This window comes from Drosophila takahashii, chromosome 2R, assembly GCF_030179915.1.
Source record: "Drosophila takahashii strain IR98-3 E-12201 chromosome 2R, DtakHiC1v2, whole genome shotgun sequence".
NCBI lineage: Eukaryota > Metazoa > Arthropoda > Insecta > Diptera > Drosophilidae > Drosophila > Drosophila takahashii.
In genome coordinates this window covers 15,168,828-15,182,963 of record NC_091679.1, presented here as the reverse complement: position 1 = coordinate 15,182,963, position 14,136 = coordinate 15,168,828, and the positions used below count along the sequence as shown (strand labels likewise).

Sequence of the window (14,136 nt, the reverse complement as noted above, 5' to 3'; positions counted from 1 at the left end):
AATATGGTGAACAGGCCCGGAATACTCACAGACGGCACTGTCGCGGCTGATCCTGCTAAGAAAACCTCTACGAAAATGCCCGGAGTACTCGCAGACGGCATAGTCGGAGGTAACCCTGGTTGCACAAAGTATTTCCGTGTTTTTGATTTTTGAGTTACTGGTTTTATTTCAAAGGTTTTCCTTTCCTAGGCCCTGTCTGTCCCTGTCGCACTCATTATGCTCACCCTAGTTGCCGAAGCCAGTGTCCTGGTGTTTTCGCCTCTGCTTTTGAACTCCTTTTCCACGTGGACTTGCGTTTTCCTTCTTGGATTCACTCGTTGGGTTTTTTTCACCAGCAGTTCTTCGCGCGCGTCGTTCCCGCTTGAAGTCCCCGAGCACAGTGTGGTCGTCGCTCTCTTGTCTGGAAAACCTGTTTTTGGGATTTCGCCGTGGTGGTTCGTTTCTAGTATTTTTTTGTGGCGTGATCGTGGTTTGTGTCTTGACTTCGGCGGGGAAACCTAGCTATTCTCCTAGCTTATTCGATAGTTTTGGCGGTCGCTTAGGGCTAATTTAAATTATATTATTCAGGATTCGTTTCTCTTAACCTACTGCCGTATATATGTACTTAAATCTAAACAAAAATCATAAAACTATCTTTAACTTCAAAATGTGATTCTTCACAACGTGATTGATTACGGACCATTTAAACGCTCGTGGGATTACCGGCAGACATCGATTTCTTCCATTTCTATGTATTTTCCGGTATAACATACCAGATCGCAACTCAGACGTTTTTGCATCTTTTAACTTTAGTTCATTGTCTTTCTGCTTTGATACTAGTTTGGCAATTTCGGAGTCTCGATGCTGTTCAGCAAGCAGCCAGTCATCGGATATATTTTCGATATCTATTCGCACTTCTGTTGTTTTTGTAGTCTGCTTAACAATTGGTAATGGATTGCGTGAGAAGAAATTTACATGTGCCATGCTACTTCCCTTCCTCAAAAGATTGAAGGTAAGCCCACCAACTATGGTCCCTCGGTGTCAAATCTTTCTTGTGGCGACTAGCTTTAAGAGAGTTGCAGTCCGTGTACACCACGAATGGGCGGCCATGTAGATAATGGCGGAAATGTTTGACTGCATTGTTGACAGCCAACGTCTTCAACTCGTACGAGTGGTATCTAGTTTCTGCTCCCGTGGTGCACTTGCTATGGTACTCAATGGCTCTAGGTTTACCGTTTACCTTGTGCATCAATATTGCACCATACCGATCTGCACTAGCGTCAGTGTAACAATATAATAACACACAAATACCTATAAATGGCTACGGCCAAAATGGTTTAAGCGAAAAACGGTTCCGCTCGCAGGATCGGTCGGTAAACAAAAAGGAAGTCGGCTGGAGATCAACAGCTGTAGTTAAATATTTCCGGAAATAAAGAAAATTAAAAAAAGCACCTAATGCTCCAACTCTTTTTGGTGAAAACAGTAGGTGTAATTTTGGAGACGAAATTTGCCAACAATTTTCTTCGTGCGCCCCTCGTCTTTAACATAATTTAAATTTTTGCAAAATATTTGATTTAGAATGGCATGCATTGGGTCATCCGTTATTTTATCCTAATTTAATCATTACATACTTCTGTACATGCCAATTTATCGATGTGTGTGTGTGTCATTGCGTTTCTCACATGCAAATGTGGCGACTGAAAGTTTTTCCCTGCTCTCCCCTTGAAACCCAATCCAAAATTTTTTTTAAATCCAAACAAAAATTCCCTATGTATTTAATGGGTTGGCTACACACTTTGACTTAGAATTCCATCCATTAGATAATTCTGGTATCCAAATAGTAAAAGTTTTATCAGGTGTTTCTAAGCCAGAAAAAAAAAACATTGGCCGCCTCTCTTTCGCTTCAAATGACTCTCTCTCTCTGCTCACTACTCTCTCGCTCTGCTTTTGCTGACGTTCGTGAGTGCTGCGAAAAACAAAAACAACGGGCTGCCAAAGAGGCCCCCCGCAACCCCCGCAAACAAAAAAAATCATATACAATCAACCGTGGATAAAAAAAAAAATAAAAATACCTTAGTGATTGTATGGCATATCTCCATACTTTAAACCAAAAACGGATCCGATCGCATAATCGGTGCGGAAAAATTAATTAAGTGCCCCAACCGGAAGTCGGATCATCTTCTGGGCCTTTGAAGATTTCCACAAACAAAGCTTAAAAAAACTATCAACTTGTTTGGTTGAAAACTTGTTGATGTTTTAATCAACCAATTTTGAATTTTTCGAGAGTCCTGGGAGTCCTTAGATTTTTTCCAGAATTTTAGGTCTTATGGTTTGGGCTGGGGGAACATGACGCAAATCGACATTTACTCTTTTATAGTAATACTCGATATTCTACACTAGGCTGTAAGAAAGAACACTTGTTTATGTTGTAGGAAAATCTAGCACTTGATAGTCTTTGCAATACGTCCTTGAGTCTAGAGAAAGCTTCCTCATTTGTTTTAGCGACAATAAGGACTTCGTCGATATAAACAATTGCATAGGAATAAGCCACTTCACCCAAGGCTCTCATGATGGCTCGCTGAAACACTGATGATGCGTTTTTTAAACCAAACGGCATGGCTATGAACTCGTATTGGCCATCTGTCGTGACGAATGCAGTGCGTTCAATTGAGTCTGGGTGTATGGGTATCTGGTAAAAGACTTGTGAAATACTTGCTGTCACGCAATCTATTAATTTGATCTGCAATCAGAGGTAGAGGTGGAGAACTATCGATGGCACTATCGCCACTATCGATGGTTTGGCACTATCGAGCCGCCATCGATGGCAGCAGACACCTTCGATAGTGGCCCATCTACTATCGATGGTGGCATCGATAGTGCGCTTCTTACATTCCACATTGGGATAAATTGCCTTTTTTTTGACATAACCTCCAATTTTAAAGGTATGGATTTCAATTTTTTTTACATAGTAGTGAGACTATAGTGAAATTTCGGTGTTCATTATTTTTAGATTTTGACCGCGCTTAAATGAACAGCACCCGCCCGCGAAGGTTACTTTAACGATACGAATCTCAATTTTATTGTACATAATATTGAGACCATTGTAAAATTTCGGCTTTTGCTCTTTTGATTTTGACCACTCCCAGTCAGCTACTCCTATCACACATATAAAATAAATTTACGATATAACACGATATTTTCACTAATCGTCTGTGTTTAATTTAAAATTAAAATTTGGTTCGAACTCGAAATTTGGGTGATCAATATCGTCTTCAACAGGGGGTGGCTCCAAAAGCAGAATTGCATCTTTTGATAAGGGAACTGACTTCCAGCAGTTCGCCCCTTTTAATGTCGAGATGCTCCGAATCTTTTTAAATATTACGGAATGGCGGAAGTATGCTCAAAACTTATTAACTCCATTTTATATTATATACAATTAAACATATTACCACATTTGCACTTTTTGTAATCCCGCGTACGCTCCACGAAACACAAATATTTAAAGGTTAACTTCTACATAAAACAGGGTTCAATAAAACAATTAAATACACCACGAAGCAAGAGCATTTTCAATTTAAGTCCTCTAAGCAATATTATACCAACCTTGACGACTATTTTCCATAATTCAACCGAAAAAAATGAGCGATATTTGGTAAAGAAAAATTTATTAAACTTTTGACACGCTTCGTAGAGAAATTAAGGCACACCCAACTAAGTTCGAACAGCTGACTTTGGAGAGTTGCCAAACAAGCCACAAAGAGGTCACAAAAATATTTTAAAAATAAAAGAAGATTAAGCAAGGCGGGCCAAATAATATCGGAGAGGCGAGCCCTGCTCAAAGAAAAAAGATTAACATTCTCTTGTTTTTAAATCGCAACTCTTGGCTGAAATAAAGCAAACTTTATTGTATTCGTTTCATTCTTTTATTTCTAAATTGTAACTTAGTTAAAATAAAGCATAATTTTATTATATTTGCTTAAACAACATTTTTTTGTTGTGCTTTACTATCGAGCCACTATCGATGGCACTATCGACACAATCGATGGTTTAAAATAATTTTGTACAGAGTATTTGTTAGCATGTATAGTTACATTAAGATCCTGGCTTTCTTACCCACTATCTTATCTGATAATTTCTCTTTTATAAGAGAGCACTCTGCTCCGGAATCAAACAAGTATGGAACGGGCTCACCATGTTGGTAGAGCATTCCCTTTGGATCGACGACGGTGCACACGTCCACTCTCTTCTCATACGGGTTGCCCTTGCTTGACGATGATGAGGCCATTGCACATGTGGTTGCGAACAGATCACGGCTGACATGTCCCTTCTCTGTACGGTGTTGCTGCGAATCAAGTTGCTTTTTACGTCACTACCGCCTCCAGGTCACCTGCTTCGACAGTCTGCAATTTTGTGTCCAGGTTTTTTCACAAAAGTGACACTTCACTTGCCACGGCGATCTCTGCTTCTTCCGGTCTGGGCCACTGGCGTGGTCTGGTGTTTGAGAATCACAGTGCTTGCCAAAAGCATAGGCACGCAGTTGTTGCTCCAGTTCGCTTCGTGTTGTTATGTTATGCAGCCGTTTGTCCAATTGCACAGCGTGAGCCAGCACTACCAAAACCGCAATCTCTTCATTGCTCAACTTCTTCTACTTTGCTAGCAGTGCCGTTACTTGTCTGCTAGCATATACAGACAAACACTCGCTTGGCTTTGGAACACTGCTGAACATGTTTAGCAAAATGGCGGCCGGCGCCTCAACACCTTCGTAAAGTTGAATAAAAAGTTCACGGAATTCTTGCCACTTTATTCCAGTCTAGAAGATTTGCGACAGCCACTGAGATGCTCCTCCGTCCAGGGAGTTACTTAGTGTCATAGCAAGGGCGCCACCTTCCACAGTGTTCTCTGCCATGATGATATCGACAGTTTTGCACCAAGCAGCAGCGTCAGCATTTGCAGCGTCTGGGCAGAACTTTGGTAGCGTCACTTTGTTGCTGGGTTGCGTCGCCATTTTTTCTGTCTGCATGGACTTAATTAGATCCAGCAAATTTTTGTTTTGTGCTTCCAATAAGGCACGCCATTGACCATCGGATAAGTCTCGAGGTGAAGCGGATCCCCCTTCTGATCTCGGGGAGGACCGAGCTTGCCCCTTGCTGCCCTCTGCACCTTCAAGTTTCGCTAGTTATTTTGGCCTACTATTTTTGCCCTATATCAACGGCTAAATCCTATTTCAATCGTATTTAAATCCTATTACAAGTCCATATTCACGCCCGTATAATCCGTTCCTACAAGTCCGTACGAAAGCTCAGCCAAATCTACAATCTTATAGTCTATTTACACTGGGGTGGAGTTATGGAGTTATGGGGTTATTGACATAACCCTGTTTTTTTCAGGGACCGAAAATAACAGTTATTTTTTTATTTTTAATCAAAAAAATCATGCACTTCGGATCCCACTAAAAATCGGAAAAAAAGTCACATTACCAATCTAATGCGGTCTATTCAGATCCGCAATGACCTAAATTTTTGTACCTTTTTTGAAATTGGTCATGAAGTAACTGTTATTTCAGACTTTTAAAATAAAAGTCATAGAATAACAGTTATTTTTTGACCGAAAAAATAAAAGTCCTCCGTGACTTTTATTCATGACTTTTAAAATAAAAGTCTAAAAATAACTGTTATTTTTTGACTGAAAAAATAAAAGTGAAGATAACTTATAGTAAAAAATCATTAACTAACTTTTATTTGGTGATCGAAAATATATAAGTCTTAAATATCTGTTGCTCAGTTGGAATTGGAATTTTAAAGGTTGCAATTTGTACTTATACACATGAATTCTTCAACATAATAAGACCGCGAATTCTTCAGACCTAGAGGAACCATTAATAACCATGGTAACTATGTAAGAGCCTATGGTTTCTCTAAGTCTGAAGAATTCGCGGTCTCATTATGTTGAAGAATTTATGAATGGCTGTATTGGTCAGAACTTTAAAAATTGTTACCATGGTCATTAATGGTTCCTCTAGGTTTTATTATGTTGAAGAATTCATGTGTATAAGTACAATTCCAATTGAGCAACAGATATTTAAGATATTTATATATTTTCGATCACCAAATAAAAGTTATTTAATGATTTTTTTACTATAAATCTTTTCATAAGAGTTATCTTGAATTTTTATTGTTTCAGTCTAAAAATAACAGGTCTTTTTAGACTTTTATTTTAAAATTCATGAATAAAAATTACGGAGGACTTTTATTTTTTCGGTCAAAAAATAACTGTTATTTTCTGACTTTAATTTTAAAAGTCTGAAATAACAGTTACGTCAAGACTTATAAATAAATGGTGCTGAATAACTGTTTGGGAACCAGACACCCTGTATTCTTAGTTGTATTTACTTTGTAATCTCTTTCGTTATCTTTACGCACACACGTATGTACGTGTAGGAGCTTTGCCCAAATGCATTGTCTCGGTCAGTACTTTTCCATTCACCTCTAACTTTAACGTGTTTACGAGATCATTCAGCTTATTCTTGTACTATTCTACCAAGCTACAGTCAGTCACACTTTTGCTACCAACGCAACCACGGCGCATCGCGCGATTGATTCTAATCATTATTGAAAAGTTCGGTGAAGACAAATAAAAATCAACGAAAAAAGTAACACTCTGGCGTCTGATTTATAAACATTAAAAAATTGGTCCTTCGAGTAGCCAGATAGCCAGAAACGTTTGTTTCGGGACATTTCAATTAAATTAGTATTTTTCAACGGTGACCTATAGATATCTGCGTCGTATAGAACCGTCCCTAACCTCAATCGCCATGCGGAGTGTCACTCCACAACGGAGCTTTTGCAAAAGCCAAATTACACTTGCGCATAACAATGCCACTAAATTCGTGGAAGATATTCAGTCAATCCCGACCCTAGTCGCGCGATTGGCTCAACTACAGGAAAACTATTTACGGTTCGTAAAGCTCACAGAGGAGCTGTACGCCTATGAGTCTGAAGAGGGTTGGAAAACCCTGAGGAAGACTTTGATGTATACGAGGAAAAACACTACGCTACGTATGCTGTACTAAGTAATACGCTGGAAGAGTTAAAAGCTGAAGTCGCTGATACTACTCTTCTTGTTCCTGACCAATCCCTCAACACGTCCCACAGAAGCCATGTGGACTTCCAGTTCGAGCGAATCAAGCTCCCAACCTTTTCGGGAAATTATGAAGACTGAAAACATTTTTCTGACATGTTCATGGCATCTATCGCATCACACTCAGGACTCACTGACTGCCAAAGATTTTACTATTTAAAGTCTTACCTGTCCGGCGAGGCGCCCACATTAGTTAAACACATTCCCGTTACTAATGAAAACTACAGTAAAGCCTGGGACAGGTTGGAAAAGCGATATAACAAACAGTCGCTAATTATGCGATCGTTCCTCAACAGTTTCTTAACTCTACATAGTGCCACCACCATCAGCATCGGCGCCGTGCGAAAATTGGCTGACGGCGCAGACGAGGTAATTCGTGGATTAAGAGCACTTCAATGCGAGCAGCGAGATCCTTGGCTAATTTTTTATATTATTGACAAAATTGGATCCTGAAACTCGCCAAGCATGGGCCCAGTGCGCAGAATCTGAAAGTCCAAATGTGACCATCAACCAGTTTCTAACATTTCTCACATCACGTTGCGACACCTTAGAAGCCTGCCAACTTCTTCGCGCGCCACAAGCTCGACGAGCCGCTACAACACACCACGTTGACGCTCATCAGAGACCCGAGGAAAACAAGTGTCTATCTTGCCAGCAGAATCATCCACTGTTCAGGTGTGATCAATTCTTATCATTGGACGTCGCCACACGCCGAGAATTTCTGAGGAACAGAAAGCTCTGTTTCAATTGCCTTAGTGCCTCCCACATGGTCGGCAATTGCACATCAAAACACACCTGCCGGGTCTGCCGCCACAAACATCATACATACCTCCGCAGATGTCTGGCACTGGAACCTACCAGGAGCCACCTAGCGTAAACAACAGCAATTTGCCATCAACATCCCGAGCTGGAGCCTTAACCTCAATCAATCAACTTCGCCATCAAGACGATCCACCGTCGGGAAACGTTCCTTCTGTAGAGAACAATTACACTCATCATACCCTGGAAAATATTCCGGTTGCAGGTTCGCAAACCCTTTTGCCAACCATCCTCGCAGACGTAATCGACGCCTGGTGAAATACACAAACTTGTCGGATGCTCCTAGACACGGGATCCACAATAACTTTGGCATCGGAATCATTTGTCCAGCGGATTGGCGTGCATCGAACGCATGCACGGATTTCAATTCTTGGTCTGGCTGCCAACAACGCTGGCCTCACACGCGGACGCGCACTCTTTAAGCTGCGCTCTCGTCATTCGGATCACCACATCGAAATGGTCTCCTTCATACTGCCCTCGCTAACGTCATCGCTTCCAGCGCAAGCTATTGACACTTCGTCTACAACCTGGAAGAAAATCTCAGCGCTTCCCTTAGCAGACCCTACGTTCTGCACTCCGGGATCTATAGATGTCATCTTGGATCTGATCAACTCTGGGGTCTATATACCGGAGAAAGAAAATATTTTGGTAAGGACTACCCTATAGCTCACAATACAATTTTTGGTTGGATTTTTGCAGGCTCGTACAATGCCTGCGATGACCACATCACTCCGGCCGTGAGCCATCACGCGGACCTGGACAGGATGGTTCGATCATTCATGGAAATGAACAGTGTGCAATAGGGCGGTCCAAAAAATGAAATTCTTTTCTCACCCCTTAACATGGTATATTACAGTATGCAAAAAATGTATGTAAAAACAAAACAATTTATTTTCGAGATTTAGACCTTGCGAAACGTCTTCAAAGTTTGCTTTAAAAATACTCATACGACATGTATAACAGTTCGAATTTGGTCGAAAAAAATCGCTCTCCCATTTCTTGTCTTGTCAAATTATGAGTTTCGTTGGAATAAATGGTAAAAAAAAAGAGAGCAAAATATCAACTGAATTGTTGATATCTATGCCACCTTGATCAGAAAAACTTTTTGATCAAAGGCAACAGTGCGTATGGGTGATAAGCTTTGAAACCAATTCGCAGAACCTAAAACACGATTTTTTTAAAAATTGTCTTTTGGTATACCTTGAATACCACAATGAGCACCGTATAAGCGGGTGAGAGTAGGACCTTATAAATTTCAATACATATGTGGACCGCCCTAGTGTGCAACCTAGGCAAGCTCTCTTGGATTCCAGTGATCCCACAGAGAGTCAATTTGCCCGCACTTACAAGCGCTCCAAGGACGGTGTTTATATTGTCGAATACCCCTTCAAAGGCGGAGCACCTCCTATCGAATCAACTTTACCACAAGCCACCAACCGCCTCGTATCACTAGAGCGGAAGTTTCGTCGACACCCGGAACTTAAACAGCAATATGAGGATTTTTTGGATGACTACCTGCAGCGTGGACATATGGAACAGCTGACCTCAGTCCAAGCTGGGGAAAGCCTGGACACTAGCGTTTATTTACCACATCACGCCGTCATCAAGATGGACAGCCTGACTACCAAGTGTCGGGTCGTCTTCGACGGATCTGGAAAGGACAGTTCTGGGATCTCGCTCAACGATCGACTTCATGTTGGGCCACCGATCCAACGGGACTTGCTCGGAGTCTGCCTACGTTTCCGACAGCACCGATATGTTCTATGTGCTGTCTATAGAAAAAATGTTTAGAGGGATTCAAGTTGCCAAGCCTCACACCAATTTTCAACGCATTGTGTGGCGCAAGAATGAGAAGGAACCGATTCTTCATTTCCGACTTCTAACCGTCACCTACGGCTTGGCACCCTCCCCATTTCTGGCCGTTCGAGTTTTAAAGCAACTGACGTTCATTGCCTCGAATACCCGGCCGCATCACGAGCCTTGTCAAACGACGCTTATGTGGACGACATTCCAATTGGATGCGATACAGTTGACTATCTTTTGCTGCTTAAACAGGAGCTGATTGGAATATTAGACAAAGCTAAATTCAAACTACGAAAATGGAGTTCAAATTGCTGGCAGCTTCTACAGTCACTGCCACAAGGGGATCGATGTTATGACTCAGTACAACTCAGTAAGGATTCACCCATGGGACCACACGTTAAGATCCTGGGACTTCAGTGGAATCCAGGTCGTGACGTCATGTTTATCAAAACAACCGAGTTCGATCTCAACGTTATTCCCACCAAACGAAAATAATTGTCGCAACTTTCCAAATCTACGACCCACTCGGCTTGACAACGCCCAATACCGTGCTGATCAAGATCATATTTAAAGAGAGTTGGACAGCTGTTATACATTGGGACCAACCAATTCCGGACGCTCTGAATGCCCATTGGAGATCACTGGTAGAGGATTTACCGTCGCTCACACACTGCCAAGTGCCTCGATATATTGCTGCTCCCTTTCAACAAATCCAACTACACGGATTCGCCGACGCATCCTCGCACGCGTATGGTGCAGTAGTCTACAGTCGGGTCGCAATGGATGGCAAGTTTCACATCACTCTGGTAGCGGCAAAAACCCGTGTAGCACCCATTAAACCAGTATCAATTCCACGTCTGGAATTGAACGCCGCACTACTTCTGTCGCGGTTGCTTACTATTGTCAAATCATCGCTAACCATTCCTGTTAACACCACGAGCTGTTGGACAGATTCGGAGATTGTGCTCCACTGGCTATCCGCACCACCACGGAATTGGAACACATACGACTGCAACAGAACGGCGGAGATTCTGAACGACTACCCACGTAGCTGCTGGAGCCACGTACGCTCCGAGGACAATCCTGCCGACTGCGCATCTCGGGGACTTCACCCATCAAAGCTTCTAAAACACGACCTCTGGTGGAAGGGTCCATCCTGGTTGGCCCAGCCACAATACGAATGGCCGCTATGTACAACCAAGTTCCGAGCTGACACAAATTTGGAGGTCAGGGCCGAGGAACGTCCAGCCAAGCCCACAATTCTACATAGCTTTCATGACGAAAGTATCGACGAGTTGCTCATCAACAAGATCTCATCCTGGACTCGTCTCATACGGGTAACTAGCTATTGTTATCGCTTTATTCATTGTCTTCGTTCGCACCACAGGCCTGTTTCTGACTATCTTACATCAACGGAACTGCAGGCAGCACGGGACCAACTCATTCGCCAAATCCAGCGAAATGATTTTCAAAGGGAATATACACAGCTAGAAAACGGACGCCAGCTCCATGCAAAATCTCCGCTAATCCGGTTTTCTCCATTTCTCGACCATGAGAAACTACTCAAAGTTGGTGGACGAATCGAGAGATCGACTCTCAACTACAACGCTAAGCACCCGTTGCTCATTCCAAAGAGTTCTCCAATCGCAGAGTTACTTGTACGACATTCTCACGTGACGAACCTACACCCAGGGGTGGATGCAACGTTCACAAATCTTCGTCAACAGTACTGGATCTTAGGTGCGCGCAACATTGTCCGAAAGATTGTTTTCCAATGCAAGCGCTGCTTCCTTCAACGCAAGGCTACAACTAACCAGATCATGGGAGATCTACCTATGCCTCGAGTTCAGGCCAGCCGCTGCTTTCAACATACCGGCTTGGATTATGCCGGCCCAATATCAATCAAGGAATCTACTGGACGTACACCAAGGATCGGAAAGGCATGGTTCGCTATATTCGTATGTCTAACAACAAGGCGATCCACGTCGAAGCAGTCACCGATCTAACAACCAATGCGTTCATCGCAGCGTTTCAACGATTCATTGCTCGCCGCTCTAAGCCGACTGAATTCTACTCAGACAACGGAACAACATTTCATGGCAGCAAACGAGTACTCGAGGAGATGGGGCTACTCGCCATGAAGCTCAGCAAGGATGAATATCTATCCAATCATTTCGCCAACGAAGGAATCTTGTATCACTTCATACCGCCTTCTGCACCACATTTCGGCGGAATATGGGAGTCTGGAGTTCGGTCCATCAAGCTACATATGAAACGGATAATGGGATTGACAGCGCTAACCTTCGATGAACTTTCTACAGTGTTGATTCAGATTAAAGCCTTACTTAACTCCGTCCTCTTTGCTCATCCGGGGATACTACCCTCGATCCGCTCACACCAGCCTATTTCCTGACTGGCGCTCCCTATACTGCTATACCGGAACCATTCCGCCTCGATGTTCCCATCAACCGCTTGGAACGATGGACTCAACTACAAGCAATGGTCCAAGGGTTTTGGAAACGTTGGCATATGGAATACCTCACTTCTCTCCACGAGCGAACGAAATGGCAACTGGAGAAAGACACTTTGAAGGTCGGCACCCTAGTCGTACTTTAGGAACCAAATCTACCCCCATCCAAATGGATACTCGGACGGATCCTGGAGGTGCATGCCGGACAAGACGACAAGGTCCGAGTTGTTACCATCAAAACCGCCCAACGAGTAGTCCCAATCACCAAACTGGCTATTTTGCCCCTTTGCTGAATAACCGTTCAGGGGGCCGGTATGTTTGGAAACCAGACAACCTGTACTCTTAGTTGTATTTACTTTGTAATCTCTTTCGTTATCTTTACGCACACGCGCATGAAGCGCAGCTTAATTTGTATGTTCGTGTAGGAGCTTTGCCCAAATGCATTGTCTCGGTCAGTACTTTTCCATTCATCTCTAACTTTAACGTGTTTACGAGATCATTCAGCTTATTCTTGTACTATTCTACCAAGCTACAGTCAGTCGCACTTTTGCTACCAACGCAACCACGGGGCATCGCGCGATTGATTATAATCATTATTGAAAAGTTCGGTAAAGACAAATAAAAATCAACGAAAACAGTAACACTCTGGCGTCTGATTTATAAACAATAACGATTAATCGATGACTTCACAGTGCAACATGAAAAATGTAACCGCAATTCTGATTTCATGGGCGGAAAGAACTCATCGAAATAAGCTAAAACCTATTTTGGTTTCTGTGGCTTAGCTCGCGTTTACCTTTTATAGCGAGTTAAAGTTTTACATACAAAATTTATTTGTAACGGCCATATCTTGTGAACCGATTAAAATTTCACTATCAAGTCTTCGGTGATTATGTAGCTATGAACCCAAGGAACTAAATTGACAAATGACTCTTGCGCACTTAGCACATAGTGCTCCTAGCGCGTTAAAAAACAAATTTGCCTAATTTTTCGATTTTTAACGCGCTAGCTGTACGTCTTCGCAAGAGTCATTTGTCAATTTAGTTCCTTGGGTTCATAGCTACATAATCACTGAAGACTTGATAGTGAAATTTTAATCGGTTCACAAGATATGGCCGTTACAATTAATTTTTGTATGTAAAACTTTAACTCGCTATAATAGGTAAAAGCGAGCTAAGCCAGAGAAACCCAAATGGGTTTTAGCTTATTTCGATGAGTTCTTTCCGCCCATGAAATCAGAATTGCGGTTACATTTTATATCCCTAAAAATGTTGCACGGCGAACGCTAATTGTTTTGGGCCTATAAGTGTCAAACAGGTCCTTCCAAAATTTTTTTTTTTTACTCCGCGATTAAGATTTGAGTTCATCTTCACATTCAAAAGGATAAATGAATTAAAAACTGAAAGGATTTTGAAATATAAATCAATTTTTGATTTAACTAAAGAAATTACCCATGGGAAGTGCATATTTTTTCGCAGATTCAGCTCATCCAGAGCTGTCGAAAGCTAATGATTATGAATTAAATGTGTCTTAACATTACCACAAAACAATATTGGAAGTCCACTTAACGAAAAAATGTTAGAAAACACAATATTTTTAGACGAAACTATGCCAAAAGTCCTTTCCAAGGGTCGGGAGTAGTTTTTACTTGGCAACAACAACAAAAGGCATTGTTTCCATATAAAGTTAACTTTAAATTGTTGGTAAACAAAAGGGTAGTCATGCCAAATTAAAAAAAAAATAGGTTTTGGCCACTATGTTAATTTATTCGATTTTTTTGTTAACTGGTTGAAATAAGCTGTGGCCTTTTTTTTTGGGCTTTTTTTGTAATTAATTCATAAAAAATATTTGTAAAATATTTAAAAAATCATAAAATTATTATACACTAATGTGTATCCTCATAGATGTATTCTGCGTTCAAATTATTT

The 14,136-nt window shown here is 41.7% G+C and overlaps 2 protein-coding genes across 2 annotated transcripts; both read left to right on the top strand.

Annotated features, from left to right (window-relative positions):
- Positions 1 to 7,953: 7,953 nt before the first annotated feature.
- On the top strand, positions 7,954 to 9,726 carry LOC138912166 (uncharacterized). The gene is made up of 4 exons (XM_070212028.1): positions 7,954 to 8,140; positions 8,222 to 8,583; positions 8,635 to 8,672; positions 9,249 to 9,726. The coding sequence occupies exons 1-4, from the start codon at positions 7,954 to 7,956 to the stop codon at positions 9,724 to 9,726; spliced, it is 1,065 nt and encodes a 354-aa protein (XP_070068129.1).
- A 791-nt stretch (positions 9,727 to 10,517) lies between these two features.
- On the top strand, positions 10,518 to 12,151 carry LOC138912165 (uncharacterized). The gene is made up of 3 exons (XM_070212027.1): positions 10,518 to 11,075; positions 11,163 to 11,478; positions 11,556 to 12,151. Exons 1-3 carry the CDS (start codon positions 10,518 to 10,520, stop codon positions 12,149 to 12,151), a joined length of 1,470 nt encoding a protein of 489 aa, XP_070068128.1.
- The last annotated feature ends 1,985 nt before the right edge of the window (positions 12,152 to 14,136 follow it).